The 24,406-nt window shown below is 33.0% G+C and overlaps 3 protein-coding genes across 3 annotated transcripts; 2 read left to right on the top strand and 1 right to left on the bottom strand.

Annotated features, from left to right (window-relative positions):
- Nucleotides 1–3,514: 3,514 nt before the first annotated feature.
- LOC126718775 (probable methyltransferase PMT2) lies at nt 3,515–10,190 on the top strand. Its single transcript, XM_050421125.1, has 7 exons — nt 3,515–3,872; nt 4,727–5,381; nt 5,513–5,723; nt 5,913–6,195; nt 6,526–6,915; nt 8,429–8,506; nt 9,679–10,190. Exons 2-7 carry the CDS (start codon nt 4,731–4,733, stop codon nt 9,908–9,910), a joined length of 1,845 nt encoding a protein of 614 aa, XP_050277082.1. The 5' UTR covers nt 3,515–3,872; nt 4,727–4,730; the 3' UTR covers nt 9,911–10,190.
- Nucleotides 10,191–13,317: 3,127 nt separating this feature from the next.
- On the top strand, nt 13,318–15,570 carry LOC126718774 (protein PHYTOCHROME KINASE SUBSTRATE 1-like). Its single transcript, XM_050421124.1, has one exon. The coding sequence runs from the start codon at nt 13,824–13,826 to the stop codon at nt 15,336–15,338; it is 1,515 nt and encodes a 504-aa protein (XP_050277081.1). The 5' UTR covers nt 13,318–13,823; the 3' UTR covers nt 15,339–15,570.
- A 3,807-nt stretch (nt 15,571–19,377) lies between these two features.
- LOC126718773 (sphinganine C4-monooxygenase 1-like) lies at nt 19,378–23,145 on the bottom strand. The gene is made up of 2 exons (XM_050421123.1): nt 22,600–23,145; nt 19,378–20,137 (listed from the first exon to the last, which is right to left on the bottom strand). The coding sequence occupies exons 1-2, from the start codon at nt 22,819–22,821 to the stop codon at nt 19,583–19,585; spliced, it is 777 nt and encodes a 258-aa protein (XP_050277080.1). The 5' UTR covers nt 22,822–23,145; the 3' UTR covers nt 19,378–19,582.
- Between the last annotated feature and the right edge of the window lie 1,261 nt (nt 23,146–24,406).

Raw genomic sequence — 24,406 nt, 5'->3', positions numbered from 1 at the left:
TAGTAAACAAATGTTTTTGATGAATTATTTTACTATTAATCGATTGAAAACAGAGATCCTTGTCTCGTACTTCGTGATGCTTGGATTTGGATCTTATGAATTTTTTTTTTTTTTTTTGGGGGGGGACGGTGGGGCGGGGGGCTAATTTGCTTTCATTCAATTATTTTAGTATAGTTGGTAAGATATCTTTTTTTTTTTTTTTTTTTTTTCTTTTTAGATAAAAATGTCAGGAGTTTTTTGGGAATGTTGATTTTTAGATTATTCCTAATTTAGCTTACGTAAATTTAGCTTTTTAAAGTAAGAAAGTTTTTCTTTTTACATGACTTACAGTATTTTTTTAAAGAGTTTTAATTTATAGTGTCTATTTTTTATGATTGTTAGGAGTATTCATAAAATCGTAAAAATCGCACTAAAATTACCTGCAAAATGGTATAACTGCACCACACCACAAGTAATAGTACACTGTACCACATTGTAATCTAAGGCTACAATCTTACTCAATATCTTTTTATTGAAGGTGAATTTTGACAAATCTACCATTAGATTACATCTTTTTCTTATATCATCTGTACTTGCAAAATTTCTAGAAAATTAAATATTAATAACTATGTCATCAATAAATTGTTTAAATTGCAAGTTTTTGTAGTTTAAAATTATGTATAAAATATAAGCTTATAGATCACATAGTAAATAACATCCGATTGACACAAAATTCGACATATGTATTAAAAACATAAAGAATATGTAATTCAATGATTAAATTTTCAAAATATGTAGTAATATTTATTTTATTAAGTAAGGTTGTAATCTTAGGTTACAACTAATTTTGTAACTAAATTTTGTCCTAATAAAAAACCACACAAACCATACTCCACCGCACCATTTCTATATATTGATATATTTATTTATTTCTAATATTAAATATATTATTAATAGTTTAATAAACCTATTTTTCTAAAAAAAAAAGTTTGATAACCCTAGCAAGTGTCGATTAGGAAAGTTAGCCCAAATTAAAGAAAAACTAGCTTAATAGTTTAAAACTTAGACCAAAATAAAGGAAAAAATTAGTTTTAGGTTGGGTAGGAAAAGCCCAAAATTTGAAAAATATACTAACTTCAAATTATTCAAATTGCATCTTATACACTGCATTGCACAAAATAAGGTATAGTGTGGTTATGGTTTTGGCTAAACTCTAAACCACATTGCACCGCACATATAACTGCAAAAATAAGGTGTGGTGTAATTATAGTTTTAGCTAAACTGCATCACAAAGTATGGTGATAAAATGGTCCAAAACTACACCGACAATACCCCATTAATAGCTCTTTATCATTAAATCAATATATCAATCGGTTTTTGATGTAAGCAGGAATTGAACTCTAGATGTCTTATTCAACTATCAGATACTTTACTAGTTAAGCTAACTGGAACTTACAGTTTTTTTTTAAGATCTAATAAACCAATGAAGTCAAAAAAAAAAAAAAAAAAAGTTTGCTCGTCCAATGTTCCAAACAAACATAAGTAGCGAAAATGTCAGAAGGAGATTGAAACAAAGTTGTCAATTTTATTCAAAAAAATCATTTGTTTTATTCACTAGAATGAAATATCTTGATACGGGTGTACTCCAATAGTCCAATGTGCTATTTTGAAGTTATTACTAATTTTATAATATATATATATATATATATATATTTAAGATTTCATTACATAGTTTTATATCATATCAAATTATCAATAGAAAATCAAATAATGAAAATATTTAGAGGCTCTTAAATTTTAAAACATATATAATAATTGTAACTGAAAATAGTTATATATATGTATATTGTATTGTCGATTATGCAAATAATTATATCGTTGAATTATATGTGTTTGAATTTTCTAGGCTATTTCGATTGGAAAGGAATTAAATGTATATGGCTTTGGATTCAATTTAATATTGTTCAACAAGAGATAATTAAAAAATACATTGAATTATAAACTCACAAACATGATTTCATTGGAACCGAGAATGGCCAATTTTTTTTTTTTTTTTTTTTTTTTTTTTGCCGAATAAGAATGGTCAAATTGATTGAAACTGAATAACAACTAATCAAATCAATCATATTCTCCTATCAAAGAAAAAAAACCAACCCTATTCAACAATTGGTTTGGATTGTCGGTATGGAGTAGGAATGTAGGATAGTACTTATTTGCACCGCTTATTACAAAATTGAATAATTTTTTAATCAAAAAAATTAACTCAAGCTTCTAATTAATATACTCCTATTTTTAAATATATAATCTAATAATTTTTTAATGTAATATTGGATTATTCATTAATAATGCTTGAATAAGAGATGTAAGGTTCAATCTCCATCTATACTAAAATCGATTGGTGTCTTATTCTGATAATAAAGAATTATCATCAGGGGACAGAATTATCATCAGGGGACGCCATAAGTTAAAACTCTCTTAAAAAGAAAAAACTCAATCTTTTTAATATTATATATCTATAACTAAAACATATATTAAAATAAATATTATATTGTTTCAATATGTCAAAACATTATGAATAAATTGCTTTATTTTACAATATTTAAAAATATATATGTATAATCTATTTCAACAATCATCTAAATGATAAGTCATAAAAGAAATGAGTTTAACTTATTAAGGAACTATATATAATCAAAAGATATAGTTGTGAAATAAAACTTAAGGTAGCTACTAAGAATGTCAACACAAATATAATTAGAAATAAATAATTTAGAGAAAAATATTTTTAAAAAATTGAAACGAAACTGACTCATGCCATTCTCAAAGTTTATAATTTTCTCCACAATAATTTTACATAAAGTAAGAGATACATTTATGGAAATAAGCATAGATAATTAAATAAGTGATTTAAGTATGATTATTTTTTCATTCTTAAAAAAAAAAAAAAAGTTTTTTAGTACATCAAAAGACCCCAAACATTCTTAAGAATTCATATACTTTTAGATTGATTGAACATTTAAAAAAGAGAAATGATATGTCCACAATATTCTTACAACATTTTTACAACAAATTATAAGTGACAGGTTGTTACTAGTTGTTATTGTTGGGGAAAAAAGTAATCTTAGTATTAGTTCCAAATTTGAACTAATAACAATTAATCACCTATGATTTATTATGAAGATATTGTAAAAATATTGTGAACGTAACACCCTTCTTTAATAAAACCTAGAGTTTAACTTTATAAAATAATTAAATAAGTAATTTTAAGTACATGAAGAGCCCAAATATTCTTAAAGAATCCATTTGGATTGAACATGTTATAAACAACCTATACCCATAGAATTTTTTAACTTTAAAAATTTCCAGAGGTCGTTGAACCATAGAGATTATTATTATTATTATTCACTTTTTTTTTTTAATCCTCATTGCAATAATAATTGTACTAAAATAAAATTAAAAAAAAAAAAAAAAAAACCAGTACACACAGATTGAGTGAGAAAAAAAGGGGTCACAAAGACGTGTTCTTTCCTCACTACATTATTTATCACCAGTCCACAACATGATCACACTGTGAAACAAAAGCAAAAGACACATTAATTCTCGGGGAGACTCCAAAATCCAATCCAACTCCAACACACATACCAGAAATTCCTTTCTGGGAAAACAAAACTACTTTGATTGAAAAAGCTTTTTCAAGGTTTTCCCAGAAGAGATTTATTACCAGACAACACGTTCCACTCTCATTGGATCCCCCCATTTCCACTTCTATCTCATTACTTTTAGCTTCCATCACTGTTTTTCTCAGAAAAACAGAACCCCACAAACTATATTTTAACACTCTGTGATTGGCCTGTGAGATCTTCCACTTCTGCTTGTTCCTCTTCATGCCATTTGTAAGAGATCTCTCTCTTTTTTCTTTTTTTTGATAATTAGACTTGGATCTATTGCTTACTAGAATGATAAAGTCTTTCTTTTTAACTAGTTAATCTTTTGGCTGCTTTGGGTGGTGAGTGAACTGAACTCTAGTAGTTGAATTCAGCTGTGTGGATGGAGGGTTTTGCTTTGTTTATTGGGGGATCTCAATTGGTGAAAAGAGTTTGAAGACTGAAAAGTTGGAAAATTTTCTCTTAGCACCCAAATGTTTTTTTATTATTTAAAGTATGGATTTTTGTTTTTCATTGCTTGACTCTGGAGCAAAAAGGGTTTTCCATTTTTGGGTTGAAGTAGATCTAAAGCTAGATTTTTAATTCATACATGTATGTGATTCTGGAATACTTGCTTTACCTTGATATTTAGGAATTGTGGGACATGGTGTATGTAATTCCCTGTGATTTTGAGTGGTTTTAAGGTTTATTGCACTTTAAAGTGACAATTGACTCATTAAATTGACAGTTTATTTATAATTTTTTATACATTGGTGCTGAACTCACTAGTTCTGGTTTCATGGTTTTCTGTAGTGCTTTGGTTTGTAATTAGTGTTGGATGGAAGACACCTAATGCTGATTTTGTGTTTCCCTGATATGGGTTTTTGTCATTTCTTTAATTTTTTACAGTAAACTTCTAAAAAGTAAAAGGCCATATGTGTGTGTATTAGTGTATATATATGTGTGTGTGTATATATATATATATATTTTTTTAAAATTTAACTGTGGAAGACACACACCGATACACATATTTACTTCCATACTTGTGTGCATGAGTCTGGTTTTTTCCATGGTACTAAAAAGAATGTGGGCACTTTTTCCAGGTGCATGATGGCAACAAAAACAAATTCAGCCGATGGTAGGACTAGGAGCTCTATACAGATTTTTATTGTAGTTGGTTTGTGCTGTTTTTTCTATATACTGGGTGCATGGCAGAGAAGCGGTTTTGGGAAGGGAGATAGTATTGCTATGCAAATCACTAAAGGTGAGGCAGAGTGCAATATAGTCTCGAATTTAAATTTTGAATCGCATCATGGTGGTGAAGTTGTGGCAGTTGATGAATCTGAATCAAAACCCAAATCTTTTAAACCATGTAATCCTCGTTACACTGATTACACACCCTGCCAAGATCAGAAGCGTGCGATGACTTTCCCAAGGGAAAATATGATTTATCGAGAGAGACATTGTCCTCCTGAGGGAGAGAAGTTACATTGCCTAATCCCAGCACCCAAGGGATATGTTACTCCGTTCCCCTGGCCAAAGAGTCGTGACTATGTACCCTATGCAAATGCACCATATAAGAGCTTGACAGTTGAGAAGGCTATTCAGAACTGGATTCAATACGAGGGAAATGTATTCAGGTTCCCTGGTGGAGGAACACAGTTTCCTCAAGGTGCTGATAAATATATTGATCAGCTTGCTTCAGTAATACCGATTAAAAATGGGATGGTTAGAACTGCACTTGATACTGGTTGCGGGGTATGTTAAGTTCTCAAAATTCTCACTTATTTTGTTACCTGTTCAATCCCTTTATCTGTTTTCTGGGAGGCTGATCAACTTATTTGTTTATCTGTGATTTAAAGATTCTAACAATAGGATGTTTTGCTCAGGTTGCCAGTTGGGGGGCATACCTTATGAGTAGAAATGTTCTTGCCATGTCATTTGCACCAAGAGACTCACATGAAGCACAGGTTCAATTTGCTCTTGAAAGGGGTGTACCTGCTGTTATAGGTGTCCTGGGTACTGTAAAGCTACCATATCCATCTAGGGCCTTTGACATGGCTCACTGTTCTCGTTGCTTAATCCAATGGGGGTCAAATGGTGAGAATTATATGTTGTAACTGTTTATTTGTGCTTGAAGCATTAAGATTTTATTAGAAAGGACTTGCAGTTTTGCCAATTTGTCTTCCTTTACCTCCTGTATCCTGCCCAATATAGGATCTCCACATTGTACCAAAGTTGTGATGGCAGCAGTCCTTGAAATTGTGTCTTTTATTTTTCTCTTTGTAGATGGAATGTATCTGATGGAAGTTGACCGAGTTCTTAGACCTGGCGGTTACTGGGTTCTTTCGGGTCCTCCAATCAATTGGAGGAATAACTACAAAGCATGGCAACGTCCCAAGGAGGAACTTCAGGAGGAGCAAATAAAGATAGAAGAGATTGCTAAGCTTCTTTGCTGGGAGAAGATGTCTGAGAAGGGTGAAATTGCCATTTGGAGAAAGAGAGTAAATGCTGATTCATGCCGTGGCAGAAAGGCTACATTTTGCAACTCAGTTGAAGCAGATGATGTCTGGTATGCATGCAATTAAGGAACAAAGTGTTGCAATTTATCTAACTTACACCAATATTCTTTTTATTTCTTTGAAAACTTTTGTTAGTAACCCAGGTTTGCTATCAAGTATCAACCAGACGAATGGCCTTGGGATTATTAACCTACCAATATTGTTATGATTTCTGAAAGAAGTGGCTGAACAATATTAACATTAAACTTTTGCTTCAATGGGCTTCAGGCTTGGTCATTATGAAATTCAACAGAATCTTAAACCTGAGCCATGCTAATGTTGTTGACATACTCACTTGGCTATTCTGTCATTAAGTTTTCTTTTAATTTGATGATATTTAGGTATAAGAAAATGGAGGCATGTGTAACTCCATATCCTGATGCTGGAAGTTCAGATGAAGTTGCTGGTGGTGAACTGAAGGCATTTCCAGAAAGGCTTTATTCAGTCCCTCCTAGAGTTGCTAGTGGATCTATTCCTGGAGTTTCTGTTGAGACATACCAGGAGGACAACAGTAAATGGAAGAAGCATGTGAATGCTTATAAGAAAGTCAATAAAATTATTGACTCAGGAAGGTATCGCAACATTATGGATATGAATGCTGGTCTGGGAGGTTTTGCTGCAGCTCTTGAATCTTCCAAATTGTGGGTCATGAATGTTGTGCCCACTATAGCTGAGAAAAATACACTGGGAGTCATATATGAGCGAGGATTGATTGGCATCTATCATGACTGGTACAATTTTTTCAATTTTCTGGTGCTGTTTGATTATATTAGCTGAAATTTTGGTTTTTTTGGAAAAGGCCTTTGCTTCTTATTCAAATATCCTATGCATTTGTTCTAAAGTAGATAGCTTTTAATACTCACCATAAAATGTTTGGTTGCTTGTGGAGATTTATTTTTGCCACATGTTTATTATGCAGTGGCGACTCCAGGATTTTTTTCTAGGGGGGTCAGTAGTGGTGGAGTTAGGAATTTGTCATGGGGCGATTAAAAAATAAAATGATTAATTTTTTTTTTTTTTTATACATATACTACTTCCATATTATATACAATAATCCAAAATAAATACAATTTAGTTTAAATAAATACAACTTCCATAGTCTAAAAAATTTATTAATAGTTTAAAGATTAGTAAGACAACAACCATTAAATGCATAATAACTTATTATATTTATATGTAATATTAATTAAATGAAGATATATGATAAAGAAGAATAATTTTTTTTTTTGGGATACAATATAGAAATTCTACTCTAACTTAATGTAAGTGTATATGTGTGTGGATAAAGAAGAATTATAACAAACCTAGGAGTAGGACTAGGAGTATGTGAAACTAAGAAATAAAAACTGATATAAATTTTTGCTTTTGAAGTGTATGACTTTTTAACCATACATCTGGTCACTCTCTTGGAATTGGAGCAAACAGAGATAAAAGCCAAGAAAACTACATGATCAAACAAAGATAAAAACTAAGAAAACATAGAACGGAGAAAGAGAGATAGAGAAAATGAGGAAATAATCACAGATATAAATATAGATATGATGGTTGGAGCAATAGTGTAATTTTTTTGCTGATGAGGAAGAAAAGTGCAGGGAAAAACAACTTCATTTTGCTGTCAATGGAAAAATAAGCTGAAGTCCCAGATAGGAGGTTTATTTATTTATTTATTTATTAATGAATGAGCAAAAATTTGAAACATTTTTTTATTATAAAATTAAATATTTTAAGAGTAGTGCTGTTGACACAACACTTACACAAAAATTTCACAACAAAATATAGGTGACAAGTTGTTAAAGGTAGGTAAAAAAAAAAAAAAGTGATGTTAGCAAAAAAAGAAAGGTAAAAAAGTGATATCAGTTGTGGGTCAAAGTAAAAACTAGTTAACTTGTCACTTAACCTCCATTATGAAATTAATTATTGTGAAAATATTGTGAAAGTAGTATTAAAATGATTATATTCAAGTTTATTTTAGCTGAATTTAAACAAAATTTAAGGTGAGGGTGAGTTCAAATATTTATTTTAGGGGAGTCAAAACAATTTTTATTTATTTTTAAAAAATTTATATATATATATATAATAAAAATAAAATAAAATTGCCAGGCCAGGGGGTTCAAATGAACCCCCTGGCCAGCACGTAATGCCACCCCTGTTATTATGGCTCATCTTGTGTAGGGTTCTAAGTAACTACAATGTGCCTAATGTTGCAGAGTTGGCTTACTACTTTTAATATCTTTGCTGGTTCAGGTGTGAAGGTTTCTCCACATACCCAAGGACATACGATCTCATTCATGCACATGGTGTTTTCAGTTTGTACAAGGACAAGTATGTTACTTCCTTAAATATTTGTGCACCCAAATCCCTGAATTCAAGTTTTCTGCTCACTCTTTAAGTGTGTAGTTCCAGCCTTCATTATGTATGAAGGATGTTATACACTTGCTAATTTATAGTTAGTATGGAGAAGCTTATTCTTATTCTCCAGATCAGGTCATGCGTAAACAATTATATTTTCCTTATGTGACGAAAAATATTTGGCTTTGGCTTTGGATGTGTTACTGAGCCATAAGTGGGACAATTCAAGCCTAGTAAGGTTGAAGTTGGACTGTGCCTAATAACGTCTTGCCTAAACCCTTCCCCCCCCCCCCCCCCCCCCCACCTTTTTTCCTTTTTCTTTCCTCTTCCATGCCTCCATACACATGCCAAAAAAAAAAGGAAGAAGAAGAGCATGTTGGAATTTGATGCTCTTATTGTAATCTATTATTATCAGAATATATCTGTTGAGTTTACTCAATTATTCATCACAACTCAATAGTCAAGTGGCTTCATGTAGCTTGTCTAGCAATTCTTATGTAGTGCCTTCTTTTGGCAAGACATCTAGTGGAATTATGTCGCTCTAACTGCATAAGCAATGCCTAAACAATTTCATGAGCTTGTATGTAATCAATTTGGGCTTTTTGATTATTCAAAGCTTTAAATGTGGCCTTCCCTTGGATACTTGTCTGAAAATAATGTTGTCTGGCCTTGGATGTGCAATTGGTGAGTTCTTATTCAAGTCTTTTAGTGGGATGAAGCTCAGTTGCTCCCTCGCAGCTTTGTTTTTAGAACAGCCCTTATAATTTTCCCTGTTTGTCAGAGTCTCTTGTTTGAGCAGAAGTGGAGTAACTCCCTAGCAACTTTGTGCTTAGTGCACCGTATGTAGAGCACTTCCAATTTGGTGCTTTAGTGGCTCTATGTAAATGCATTATGGCTGAGCATTTACATCTAAGACCAATCTTTGATTAAAAAAAAAAACCATTAAAAGAATCCAATTATGATGATGCATAATTATCCTGCTTGGTTTTAGGCACCTTTCAAATTTTGTAGATGAGTTTTAACTTTCCTATTGGATGAGTATTGAGTCAGACTTGCCATCAGTAGAATTAACAATTTTCGCTTCAGATTCAGTTTATTGTTCCCTGCGCTTCTATAACTTGTATTTGATGATTATATGAATGCAGATGTGATGCGGAGGATATTCTCCTGGAGATGGACAGGATTTTGCGACCTGAAGGAGCAGTCATATTCCGTGACGAAGTTGATGTGCTAATCAAGGTGAAGAAGATAGTCAGCGGGATGAGGTGGGATACTAAAATGGTGGACCATGAGGATGGTCCCCTTGTTCCTGAGAAGATATTGGTTGCTGTGAAGCAGTATTGGGTTGCAGGTGGAAACTCCACATCTACACATTGAGTTCTGAAGAGGAAAATGTTGAAGTTGAACCATGACATGGGTTAGGCTGGCAACGCTTTTTGTTATACTAGTCCTTAAAAATTTGTTTATTTCACAATGTGCACTTCCACTGCATGAGTACTTAAGCGTAGGGAAAGGGCTACAGGACTCCTGTTCAACTAACCTTTACTTGGCCCAATGTTTTTTTTTTTTTTTTGGTAGTAATTTATAAACAGACAAGCTACAAAGCTATGCTTGTAAGGTTTATGGCTTTGGGGCATTATTCATTTTTTGGCATCCATTAACTGTGTTGTTGTACGATGTTATAGTCAAAAGGACATACAGATAATGTCTTTCTAGATGGGTGTCAACATTATCATTCACAGCCAGTCAAAGTGCTAAGGTTAAAAAAAAAACTAAATTATACATTTGACCTTAAAGTTTGAAGTTATTTTTACTTTGGTTACCTTACTTTAAGATATTTTTTGGGTGTACCAAGTTCGATTCCGTTTTTTAAAGTGGTATTTTTTTTCTTTTTCCGTGACCAATTTGGCCACCGAGAGAAGAAATGATGTAGTTTTATTGGCACTTAGACTCATGAAGATGGACGAAATCAAACTTGAAAGATTAAAATGAAAACAAACCCAAAATTTAAAAGTCAAGAGTGTAATTTAGTTCCCTCCCCCACCCCTTCTGTGGCCAGAAGATTTGTTAGTTATTTATTTCCTGCCAAAATCAAGTAATTTGGGTGTATTCTTCTGGCTGAGAAAGCCTGTGTTTTGTTCAAGTTGTAGAATTTCCTAGCCTAACTTCAAGATTTACCATTACTATTTCTCTTTGCACATGTTTTAGAATCAAGGCAACAAAAAGGTGTGCTGAGTTGCTAACTTGTTTCCTATCAAAGTAGAGGCACAGCAATGAAAGACGTGAGAAAAGATCAGAGAAAGATTAATTAGAGGAAGAAGGTATAATCTAGTATCTTCATTCTATTGACAAATTTATGTGTAGAAACTATAATTGTGCAAGTTTAAATTGAACAAGATTGTTTAAGAGTTCATGTTTTGCCATGAAATGAATGCATGAGAAGATATGGGAGGTCAAGGCTAGACTATAAATGTCGAAACCAATATAATTACTGCACAATGTATATATATGTGTGTGTGTATATATATATATATATATATTGGGTATATACATATAAGAGAGTCTTGCCTACATGAAGAAAAAATAGAGATAGTAAGGAATTACTATAACATAATTGAAGTCAAATTTAAGCTTAAGCTTTTGGATTGGTGTCCTTATATCTTATATTAAGATATTAATTGAAGCCTCAACAGTCAACAATTTATGAAGTGCATAATAATAATTGGTGTGAGGTGACAAAATGCATGGCCTTACTTGGGAAAAGAAAATAGAAAGATGAAAACTGAGAGGGTGTTTTGTTTGAGCATCACTCATAACTTAGTTCCCATAACTCAAATCATATGATTCAAACTCAATTCTCATAACTCATATCTCTAACTCTACTTTTTCACTCACTCTAGAAAATATTTGTTTGGTTTCATATCTTAGTCGCACATCTCATGTCTAAAACTCTAATAATGCATAAAGTGGTGGGGCCCACTTAAAGAAGAGAAGCTGCCTGAAAAGAAAAAAGAGAGTAAAGAGCTAGCTCCCAATAGTCACACATTACACTAATTTGATTTGATAATACACTCACGCAAGCTCCACTATAACTAAGTTATTTACAATAATGCCACTGAAACACTTAACTCAAAATTTGGAAACATTCAAATTTTGTTTTCAGTTTTTGTAACTCTAACTCAAAATTCAATTTTGAGTTTTGAGTTATGGAAACTCAACTCAAAAATCAATTCAAACAACTTGGTTTTTAGTGGGGTACACGGTTTTTGAATTTTGGGTGATTAATAATAATCTGAGTAATATAATTCAGTTTTCATTCATCCAAAGATTCACTCTTTTTTTTAATATAATAATAATAAAAAAGTAATTTGCTCAATTGAGCTAGGCATTTCAGGTAACCACGGGCCTCTCTACAAGTAGCCATCATCCACCATGGACAAGAGCAGAAGCTAATCCCCAATCCGTAATGCCAGTTTGAGCCCAAGCCCCATGGCTCAAAACTCTTTGCTTGGATCTGGGGCCAGATAACCAAGCCCTGCCTGCTGAGCTAACCAATGTTGCATAGGATTTTTGATTGTCTATGAGTTACTTGAAAATTTTGCTTTTTCTATCCCTCTTTTATTTGATTAGCTGCCTTACATTGTGAATTTTGTCGTACTAAATGAATGCTTTGGACTTATATAGTCGACAGGAAGGGTGAGTCAATGCCATTGTTGTTTATGGTAGGGTGGGTTTTGTGTGGACAACATCTCTCTAAAATGCACAAAGTAAGAAGCCTGTAGATCTATGGAACACAAATGTGATTGGATGTGATAGTTTGTGGCTTGGAAACTCAAGCATGGATAGTTGGATACAATTTACGGGTGAAATGTTCTCAGCCTCTTATTTCTTTATTTCCCAAGATGACCAAGATACAAGTACTACAGTATTGGTAATTTGGCATCTCTTGCTAAACCAGCAAGGTATTAAATAAAGGGTAAATATAAGTTACAGGTTTGGGTAATGTACGTTAAATTCTCCAATTAAATTTAATCACATAGTTTCATTGACCATTATAATAAAAAAATGCCTTATCTTTTCTAAAGTCGTCCATGTGACATATTTACGAGATTAAGTTTAATTGAAAAATCTAAGTTTTGCCTATTAATAAAACACGCTACAAATTTGTTTGCCGTCTTTTCATTTTTGTTATTAGGATTATTCACATTTCACACGTCACTTTCCAGACAGATCAACATAGATAAGGGACATATCAATGAGGATCATATGAACAGAACAAAGGTACCAGAATTTCAAAAAGTTTTGCTTGTGTGACTAAACCATATCAAATAAACTACTCAAAATATATTATTGGGACCATGACACCAATCATATATTGCAGTTGTATCTGACAGAATAAAGCATCTTCAATTAAAGGGATAGGAATGTTTTGCTTGTGTAATAACCATTTCAAATTACCAACTCAAAATCAATTATTGGGGCTGTAAGAAAATGCTTGAAAGTGTTTGTGCAGAAATGAAGAATTAAATCCACATGTGGACCACCCACTCCATTATTTCCCCTTTTGTTTAAATAGCAGACTTAAGCGTGATATGGTAATCCAATCAAGTTATTTATCTTGTCAATATCCATACTCATTGTCAAGTTATCCCCAATTGAAAAGCAACATGTCAAAGATAGTTCCATTTTCAGGAGATCCAATTTTTTTAGCATAAAATTATCATATCAAAATAGGCTGGGTTGATCTAAGGATTATCATCAGATAATGTTAAATAAACTCAAGAAAAATTTCATATTGTGTGAAATTTTACCAATTTGTTAACATTGGTAGGCCTCAAAGCATATGGGCCTACATTATTAACATTTTGCATGCTGCACATGCCTTCTTAAAGAACTAGTTGTCAATAAGCAAAGCAGCCATGAGCCTAAAAATTGATTCAGACCCTCTTCTTCTATCTAAGTCTTCTCCATCCATCTGATTTCAGGTTTGGATTTCATCAAAGCACAGATCAAGTTTCTTTCAGCTAGTTGTATCATAGGGACCTCAGGTTTCTCCAAATCTTTTTTAAGTATTTTGTCTGCAGAGAACTTGTTCCTCTAGATTCTCCTGAGATTAATTTTCTTTTCTGTTCCTAGTGTAGGGTCTTTTTCATATTGTTTTTGTAGTTTTGTGCTTCTTGTCCAGTTTGTTCCAATCCCATTGAGAAAAGAACTCCTCTTTAGTCATTTTCTCTTCTTTTTGTTTTTGTCCTGCACAAGTTCTCTTTTAGACTAAAAGAACAGCCATTCCATGTCTATGATTACTTTAACTACAGCTTGCAATCCCAGCCTCTCACAAACTTTGCCCTTTGGAAACAAAAACAATAACAACCTCCGGGATGCCTCATTTTCTTCGTATCTGAACGGCTCAGAGGAAATCTTTATTCGTAAACTTGCTGAGTCAAGTGGAAGCCTCGTGCCTGTCATTACCACTGAAGAGCAACAAACTCAAATGGGAACAAAAAAGGAAGATGAAGAAGAAATTGGAGTATTTGGTGCTGAGAAGTACTTCAATGGAGTAATGGATGATGAAAGTGCATCAACTGCTAGCATGAGTAGTGCAAGGAAGTACCAACACAAGAAAGAAGAAGGAGATGAGATAGGCACCAGGAAGTACAAAGTTCAGCCTCAAACTCCGAGTGTTCATTCTGAATCAAGTTGGAATAGCCAAAGCGCATTATTGCAGGTTGGTTTAAAAAACCCTTCAAGGACTAAGGCAGAGAAGGTACGCAGAAAAAGAATTCTTGCTATTCTTTGCAAATGCTCTGATAAAGATGCTGTTGAAATTAGAGAACAAGTTGGTGAAATCAGTTTCAACAAAAGTGCTACCCCTAGTGTAGTACAAGGAAAAGCAAATAAAAGAGAGCCTAGGAAAACAGAATTAGAACTTGTTGATGCAGTTCAAGTACATACTCCTCACCTGGACAACAAGGTCGAGGAGGAGATGCACTCCCATGAATTGGACGAGTTGGGAATTGGGTTGAACAGAGAAAACTGTTTTACTTTCCCAACTTTAAATTCTGGTGTGGGAACTATGCCTATTAAATGTCAGGTTCAAGAAGAGCTAGAGAAAATACCACGAAAGTCACTAGAAGTGTTTGGCTCGCCTGTGTTGGAAAGGAGAAACAAGTCTTTAAGCCTTGAGAGGAGGCTAACAATGTTGTCTTGGGATGCTGCCCCAAGAGTGGAGGATCATGAATTTTCTGTACCGTCTGGTGTAAACTACAATGATACTGAGAGTGATGCAAGTTCAGACTTGTTTGAGATAGAGAGCCTCACAGGCAAAGCCAACCCTTTTCTTGCAAGGCAAGCATCAGATGCCACTTCTGGCTGTGTCACCCCAACAACTTGTTATGCACCAAGTGAGGCAAGTATAGAGTGGAGTGTAGTCACTGCTAGTGCTGCAGATGTGTCAGTAATGTCTGATTGTGAAGAGCTAAGGCCAACAAAAACTGTTTCATCAGCAATTATTGATGCCAAAACTAAGACTAACAAAGAGATACAGAAGCGGCGTTCAGGCATTTTGTTGGGTTGTAAGAGTCACAAAGCTGTGAGAGTTGCAGGAGATGCCTACAAAACGATTGAGAAGGCAAATGTTTACCCACAAATGCAACGCAGCTTGGATTCCTTCACACCAGTGACAAGGTTTCAAGCTGAGACCAAGCTAACAGGTTTCAATTCCAGTGTTGCCATTGCCACACGCACACGCTCACACTCACTCCCTCGGCCACAGTCACCTCATGCTACAAATGTTTTGCACATTTAGTAATCTAAACTTTCTTTGTAGAAGTATGCTTCAGTTCTATAATCTGTATTGAGTATGATGTAAGGTTTATCTCACAATTTTTCTTCTTTAGTGAATCTGACAAGGTGCTCTATGAGCCGTATATCTTTTCTGTCATTAGAAAGTTCACAGTCCAAAAGGAATAAAGAGAGCATCCAGGGATTAAGGCCACCTCAAAAAGCAATATATACCTACATTCCTCTGTTTCATTATCTTTCTGTTTGTGTAACTTTTTCTTTTCTTTTCTACTTATTTTCTTGAGCCACAAGCATGAGTATTAGGAAATGCATTATTTGGATTTATTATATATCTTTGTGTGTTGCAAATGTCTTTGTGTGTTTAGAGGTTTCCTGCTTTGTCCATGCATGCCTAGTTGGTTTTGAAGTGCTTCCTCTTTGCAGGCATGTTAACAAGGCTACAAAACTTGCCTTTTGTTTTGTGGCTTTGTGGATCTAAACCTGAGAATTGTAACATCTAACTGACTTAGAAAGTTCAACTAACCTGAACTTAAATAGTTAATCTGTCAAGCATTTTGTGGATGTTTTATGTGCTGGACCACCAGGAGGAAACATGAGAGAGCTCTAGGAACTCTACAATTTCCTTCGAATTTTGTCGGTTGAAAACCTGTGCATTTAACCACCATTAAAGTAATTGGACCCCCTCCATAGAAAACACCTGTTAGATCCAAGAGAAATAAAATTGACTCTCTCCATTTTCTTAAATATATCTTAAGTAGAGAAGGGATTTAAACCGTAAACATCTCCGTTAGGAATACTAGGAATTACCAATTGACCTAAAGGTCATTGAAATGGAGAGGATCATTTTTTAAGTCTAAGGGTAATAACATAATAAATTTTTGAGTTTGACCTTAATTTAATCCTAAAGTTCAATCACAACAATTTACACCCTATTGTTTCAAAATCATTACAATCTCAATCCTTTGTGAGCCTTTGTTAACCGAACATAATGATTAAGCTATACTTGAAACCTATTTAGGAACTAAAAACTTCTTCACATGAACATCAAGAGGTATTTTAATTCCAACCATAAAACCATGGCATCTTCATTAAAATGGTATATTTGTTAGGTTTTTTTTTTTTGGCATGAATAAGTTGTTTTGCAAGCCTTTAGGTTCCAAAATACAAATTGCGAATCACATAGAGTTATTCCAAACCATTACTATTACTTAATAAGAATCATTAAGGATTCAGTAATAACGATTTTGAAACTATAGAGTAAACATTGACTCAATTAAAACTTCTAAGTAATTTTATTTGAAAGTAAGATCAAAGTCTCAGGTTTATCATGTAATCATCATCCCTTAAATTTCTCTCATCCTTCACAATACCAAAATTGCGCACACAGAATAATTGCAGAGAATTCTAATCTAGTTTTATTTCAGGAAAACTCTGCAAATCACCACTAAATTGCACATTATCCTAATTTTTTTTCAGTATTCTGTACTATCATATCACTAATCACATGGTAATTGCTTCATCCCTGACTCAAAACCTCAACTAGTATTAATGAAGGGTATGGTGAAGGAGCATTGTCAATCCAGATGTTGATGATGAAATTATAATCTTCAATCAAGGAATGTCGATAATAGACCAAAAAAATTATATTTAGCAAAGGAATTTCCTATAAAATGACACGACCAACTTGCTACAATATGAAGAAATGGAGACTGCTCCTATCAATTCCATAACCGCTTAATAAATGAGGTGGTCCATGATCAATCGTAGTCCACATATTAGCACAGTAACTTGTCTCAGAATCTGATGGATTCAATAGAAAATTGATTTGGTCTGCTACAAGAAAATTTTGAATTTTTAGGATAAAAAACTATGAACAAGTCAAACTAATGGACAGAGTAAATAACTCATGCTGTTTTAGATTAAGAGTAGCATGCAAAATATGAAGCTACAGATGCAATGCTTTTACTACCTTTTAATGTTAGGCCACAATCTAGTTTTATCTGAATTAAGAAATCCATCCAAAAATTTTAACCAATCCCAAAAACTATTCTAACTAAAATGATCAAATCAATAAGAAAATAATTCAATGACACGCAAAACACCAAAATGTACGAGAAAAACTTTTTTTTTTTTTTTTTTTGATATATGCTCCCAGTTATCCTTCAGCCATATCCAAGCTGTTTTTCACACGCAAACGAACATTTTTTAAGAGAAGCATCATGGGACCAACCCTAAAAAAAATTGAACAATAACAAAATCAGGTACAATAATGTTCCAATTCTTATTTCTTGGTGGACAAGAACTTCAATACTTGGTAATCTTTTTTTGACAAGGAAACCCAAAGGTAACCAAGTTAATTTTTCTTTTTTATCAAGAAAACCCAACTAGCTAACCAAATCACCACAGAAATTTGAGACAATTTCCCAACATTTAAAGCAGCTTCACCACTCCTAAAACCAAGTGAAAATGGTAGCTCAAAAGGGTTCTAGGTTTTTGGTAAAAAGCATCATCTTCTTTAAATGTGTGACCATTTCAGTCCTTATCAAGTGGATGCTACTCTTTTAGAATTTCTAATGCTAACAAAGAAATTGAAGAACCATTAGCACTTAGCAGATAATGGCTGAGAAAGCAGCCATGTGCTTGATGGGGTCCAATAGTAATACCAAAAGGCCAAAGTTGATGTGCCATTAATAATATAAAATGGATATATTAAAAAACTAAAATACAAAAGAAAATCAAATGTCACAGAACTTATAGCTGTGGAGGAAAACACTAGTGTGAAAACCATGCAAAGAGTCGTATTAGGATATTCAGAATGGACAATCTAATAATGTCTCTTTTATGTATCTATCTGCATTATGATATTGTAGATAAGTTTTGTTCATAATCCATGGACCGCTTGACAAGATGACATTTAATGTTATCTAAATAGGTCACTAGCAACATAATTGGAGTAAGATGAGCCATCCAAGTTTTGTATAAAGTGATTAAAAGGAGAAAGCAAGATGAATGAGGACTGACAAATACGTACAACCCTATTCATTTTCTAATTTCAAAACCATCATGAGTCAAGAAATTAAGATGGTATGTTGGTTCTAATTATAATATGAATATGACATTCGTATTGTTGTTGTTTGGTTTGGTTTCCATATCATCATGAGCAAAGAAATTTAAATGGTACGTTGGTTCTAATAAATGTATGATTAGGATTGGATGGTCCTCCTCGTGGATTTTTTTTTTTTTATTTTTTAGTAAAAAGTTTTATTTTGTTTATGTATAAATAAACATCGGCTACATAAGTACATTTTAAGTGGGCTACACTTAGTTACAATTTCTTAGTTGTTGTACATTAGAGGTACGTTTGGTACACTGAATATAGATTACATTAGGAATAATAATCTTTATTACTTGGAATAGAAAACATTATAATGGAATAACTATTACTATTAATAAGTTTGGCTGGTACATATGAAAAGCTTGTAAATGATGATGTATAAGGAAACTTTATATTTTTTGAAATATATTAATTTTAAAACCTATTATATACACTAAGGAATAGCTATTATATCCTCCATTTTAAAGAGACGTGGCTATTCTTCAATTTAAAGAGTAGTTATTCCAATATAATAACTAATCCATGTAATAAAGATGCAACCAAATGACCAAATTGCTATTACACATGAATAACTATTCCATTACAAGAGCTATTACAACATACCAAACGTACCTTAAGTCCCTAATTGAAATCAACCACATGATTTGACTGACAATGCAACAAAAACAGTATTATTTTTATAAATAAATAAACAAAAACAATTCAAGTCAACCATGTGATTCATTGGCAATACAAGCAAATGGTTAAATTCAATTGAAGAACATAAAGATACAAAACCTAAGAAACTGTAATTGCATAAGATAGCATCAATCATTATCTACATTCTGCGTGAATAGGTCAACGGCCCCGAAAGAGTTTGGAACCAAGCCTCTCAGGCTCGGACCGAAGCCCAAACATCCAGCCAATCCATTGCCATTTGGAACCAATATTGAATAAAACCTCTAATAGAATGCCAATTTTATCTGGGTACACAACTTCTCAAAATGACATATAAGTTTTAAAACTTATATCAACAAAAAGAAATAGAAGTATAGGGCACAACAATATATGTATATACAAATCACGTAAACAGTGTGACTCTTCAAGGGGAAAAATAATACAGGTACAAACAATGAATGCTTATCACTCAACAATCAGTCATCCTTGTAGTCATTAGTAGCCTGTGCTTCAAAGCCTCCACCCGCTCTCTTCTCTAACGTGTAAGGCATATAGGTTCCAAGAATTCTATCCCACATAACGAAGAATGGCTGTGAGAAGTTGTACTTGCTGCCATACAGCTGATGATGGACATCATGATAAGCAGTATTGTTTTTGAAAAAGACGTGGAAGAGATTTCCAGGAAGCCATAATCCGCAGTGGTCATCTACTGTTTTGATGGTAGCAAAGGAGAAGAAGAAGATGGAGGCTCGAGGAGACATACCCGAGAGAAGAAAAGATAAAGCTCCACCAACTGTGTCAAGGAGAAGCCCCTCAATGGGGTGATTGTACAGAGCTCCAAATGAATAGGGTACAACAAGACGGTGATGTAGAGAATGGATATGCTTGTACAAGAACTTGTTGTGATGCATGTATCTGTGCATAAAGTATTGCCAAGTATCCAAGACCAACATAGCAGTGATGAATTGTCTAGCTAAAGCGATTAAGGATGATGGTGGAACAGTAGCATCACTGCCATCATTTCCCGTCACCTACATAATGCCATGACTACATTACAAATTGATAATAGAGTCTAAGCATAGTACTATATGCACAAATCAGCTGAAAATTATGGCAGCATAAAATGATGGAAAATGTATGGATTTACTAGCTGAATGATCATCAATATCAAAGGGAAACAGTGACAGGAAAAATAGGAAAGAAAAAAATGACAACAGAGCTCATGTTATAACAGAAAAAGAGACTTGGTGAGAAAACAACTGACTGCTGGTTAACATAAACATAAATACCATACAAGTAACAGTCTCCACATGATCATACCTTCAACAATCAGATAGCCAAGGTTTCCATAAAATTCTCCACATATCAGATAAATCAATAAAAAATTTCGTTCGACCAAACTCTTCTTAACCAAAGTTACATCATAATCAACTAAAACATATAGCACATTAATTTATAACCTTTTTTCACGATTAGTTTGCCCCTGTAATTTATTTATATAAATTTTTTATAAGTTACCTTGCCCCAATTACTTCAGGCTAAAAATACTTTTTCTTGCATTTCAAGCAATTCATGCAATGTTATTTTGATGGAAAAAATTTTCCAACATTTTCTAATGGTGCAACCATAAATCTTGGTTAATAGGAGCTTTTCCATAACCCAAAAAGGGCTTAAATGTTTTACGATGCTGAGGAATGTGGAATATTTTCCACATTATACAGCTTCCCTTCTCAATAGAATAGAACAGGGGGGGAAAACTCTAAAGTCTCAATAATAAGCTTCTCTCTTTCTCACACATTACATGCAATATTAAAGGTTTTCCATGTGGGCCAAACAGCAGAAAGAGTTTTTAGGATCATTTTCAAGGTTGCATCCTAACACAGTTAAACAAGTCATTTCCCTGTTGTTTTCAGGTATAAACATTTTCCCTGACCCCAGGAAATTAGTATATGTTGAAAGACACAGTGTCAATCAGTATATATTTATATATATATATATATATTTTTTTTTTTTGGATAATCGTCAATCAGTATATAATTAGTCATAATATATTACATAATAGTCGCATACAAGTGATGCAAAACTAATTAATCATCTAGTGGCCGTACTCACATTTGTCATAAGGTTAGTGTAACGCAACTAGACATAACTAGCTCAAGTGTGCTCCTTTATGACCTTATGTTGATCAATAGTAAGTCACAAACCATTTCCTTTTTTGTACCTGGATACAACCAGTTACCCACAATGCCTCATAGAGAGCTTGCACTATATCATGTCAATATAAAAGTAATAAAACTGAACTGTCCAGTAAGAATATTTCTAAAGCTATAAACACTTTGAAGTGCTTTCAGGAATTCCAAGTGACATGATTCTGGAACCACCTTATAGGATAGGTTCAATATAGAAGCGCATGGAGGTGCAAAGCCATAGTGAGGTTGGCTTATACTTATATATTGCTTCCTGACCCATGGAAACCATATTTAACATATGAGTCCAAATTTGGTATGGATGGGGTGTAAAACATTTACACCATCCAATAAGAGATTGCCACATATATTTTTTACTTAAAACTCAAAACACCTTACCACACATAATAACATCTCAATAAACTCACAATTAAGTTGGATTTTCAAATAGATATTAAAATTGATTGAGTGTGGTTGTGCCTATTCTATAATATGTAATATGATGATGTGGCATGTTGTGATTGGAGGGGTAAAACTTGGGTTTTACACATCCTTATAAAATTTAATCTCTTAACATATTAAGTTACAACATCCCCTATTCACAGATGAAAAAGTTCCAGAATTATATAAAGCCCTAGAGTATAATTAATCAAGTCATCCCATAAGGGAAAAATTCATACAATTTCAGAATTTTTCTTGAAAAGTGAACAGAAAAATGTATTACAAGGACACAATAAGTAGAGAAGAAGAAAAGGAAAAATAAACAATAAGCCAGCACCAAAACAATCTATGGTGAAAGGTTATAGTCAAGAAAGACATCAAAAGACACTAGAAAATCCAATAATTAAAAGCTATTATTATAGCCAGCAAAATCATTGTTATAAGAATAAGCTAGTATTAGTGTATTACACCGCCTAATCAAATATGGTAATCAACGATTATGCATATGAATGTCGTAAATTAAACATCCTGGTCAGCAACAAGAATAATGATATTACTTACCATAGCACAGACATCAATAACAATAACAAAACAATCAATAGAAACCCAACAAAAAAAAAAAGAAAAAGAAAAAAGGAGTGTCCTATCAACATGTGACCAATTTTCTCATACAAAAGCAACTACTTAACGTAAATTGTCAAACATTTCTATTAAAAAACAGATACTAAACACAATTTTTTCAAAACAAATCCTAAGTTATAAAGCCAATAACCCAATTGAATGTTTCATCTAAAAAAACCCAATGAATCAATATTTTTGTCCTAATAGACCCAAAACTCAATTAAAAGTAACCAAAAAAAAGTTACCTTGAACAATATGATTGCAACAACAGCCTGAATAGTTTGTTGAAGGAGGACTCCTTTGACCACAGTAGCCTTTGAAACCAAGTTCTTCTCATCCTCATCTTTCTTAGAGTGCAACCGGTAATTCTCAAAGCACCCCAACAAAACATAAATCCCAGAATACAACCAATAAACCAAGATTGGGACAAAAGTTCCCAACAAATCATCTGAAATCTCAAAACCCATTTTGGAAAACAATGAAAAGAGTTAGAATTTGAAGGAAAGATGGTAAATTTGCATGAGAATTTAAAAACCCCCCCGAATAAAAAATCAAACCCTAACTCTCTCTCTCTTTCTCTCTCTAAATGGGAAAGTGGGGACCTTTGACCTTTTCACACAATGCTAGGCAGGCTTTGTTTATATATTAGAGAAAATTGAATGTGTTTGAATGAATGATATTTTTAATTTTTTGATTATCCCACAAATTAATTTTGAATTTTTTTTTTTACTATAAAATTATGGGTTGTCAATGAAATTGAATTATTTTTGGTATAGAAGAAAAATCGGAGAGATCATTGATGAGAGAGAGAGAGAGAGACCCAGAAAATTCAAACTTTGTTGTTTGGTTTTGAATGTTGTGAGGGTTGTAATTAAGTGTGTTCGGTTTTGTATTAGATTGTGTGAAATTGGCACGTGGCGTGTTGGGATTGGGTTATATTGGAGAAACAGCGAGTTTAAGTTGTAGGGGATTGAATCAATTGTTGTTGAGTTTGTGTGTGTTTCTCTCCGCGTGTTGTCGTGGACTTTGCAAACGACGCCGGATTTGACTGGCCGACTTTGGCTTCCCACGAAGTTGTGGGCGGGACCGTGTCCGCGTGTGCATGTCGTTTTTCAGACACATGGTTTTTAACCTGCGGCTTGAACCTTTACATGAGCAAGTCTACTATCGTAACAAATTTCACAACTTTTTTCACAACTTATTTACGTGATAAATTGTAAGTGGTAAAAATAAAATGATAGGTCCATGTGGATCCATAATTCCACCACTTACTAGTTGCCATGTGACAAAATTATAATAAAATTGTGAAACTAGTTGTGGTACTAAACTTACTCTCCTTTACATTGACAACAAAGGAAGATCAATGCAAGCATAGAACGACAAATTCTAATTGACACATTATTATTAACCGTTACTACTTGAAAAAAAAATTTAATAGTGGACTTTAAAATTAAAGTCAATAACAATTTACGATAAAAATTGTGGGTGTATTTAAAAGTGACAAATAGCTTGACTGCCGCTCATAGAATAGTTTTGAAAATTAGTATAGAATTAGTTGCGTTCTCTAGAATAACTCTGCTGGTATAGATAAACTAAACTAACTTGTGTTGATATCTTCTAGAGTTTTCTGATGATATCAAAAGGTGGAGTTTTTTTATACTATAATTAATAATTATCTTATTATAGAGTTTTTGATGGTTTCAAAAGGTGGAGGTTTTTAAATCTTCATCTATTTAATATAGTTAATTGAAATTTATCTTTATCGTCACATTTTGAAAAATGGATTATCAAATTTTTAACATCGATTAAATTATTAATGATATAATAAAATCTAATTGAATCGTTTTAAAATTGATGTAGTCACCTTAAAAACTTTTAAGGTAAACTACGTATTTGGTCCTTATCTTTTACATCATATTTTAATTTGGTCCTTAGTTTTTTATTGCCGTGTCAATTTAGTCTCTTTTATTATTTCTTGGATGGAAATTGCTAACATGACAAACAATCAAAAAAAAAAACTAGTTCCTTGCCACATCAATGGAAACTAATTTT

Source organism: Quercus robur, chromosome 3 (assembly GCF_932294415.1).
Source record: "Quercus robur chromosome 3, dhQueRobu3.1, whole genome shotgun sequence".
Classification (NCBI taxonomy): domain Eukaryota; kingdom Viridiplantae; phylum Streptophyta; class Magnoliopsida; order Fagales; family Fagaceae; genus Quercus; species Quercus robur.
Note: the sequence above shows the minus strand (reverse complement) of the source record. Positions and strands in the feature narration are given on the sequence as shown.

What these genes read in the sequence shown, in the direction of transcription:
- LOC126718775 (XM_050421125.1), top strand. Translation starts at nt 4,731, where the DNA reads ATGATGGCAACAAAAACAAATTCAGCCGATGGTAGGACTAGGAGCTCT. An exon ending in GTTGAAGCAGATGATGTCTG is followed by an intron (nt 6,196 to 6,525) that starts GTATGCATGCAA and finishes GATGATATTTAG; the next exon opens with GTATAAGAAAATGGAGGCAT. An exon ending in TTCAGTTTGTACAAGGACAA is followed by an intron (nt 8,507 to 9,678) that starts GTATGTTACTTC and finishes ATATGAATGCAG; the next exon opens with ATGTGATGCGGAGGATATTC.
- LOC126718774 (XM_050421124.1), top strand. Translation starts at nt 13,824, where the DNA reads ATGTCTATGATTACTTTAACTACAGCTTGCAATCCCAGCCTCTCACAA.
- LOC126718773 (XM_050421123.1), bottom strand. Translation starts at nt 22,821, where the DNA reads ATGGGTTTTGAGATTTCAGATGATTTGTTGGGAACTTTTGTCCCAATC. An exon ending in TTGCAATCATATTGTTCAAG is followed by an intron (nt 20,138 to 22,599) that starts GTAACTTTTTTT and finishes GGCATTATGTAG; the next exon opens with GTGACGGGAAATGATGGCAG.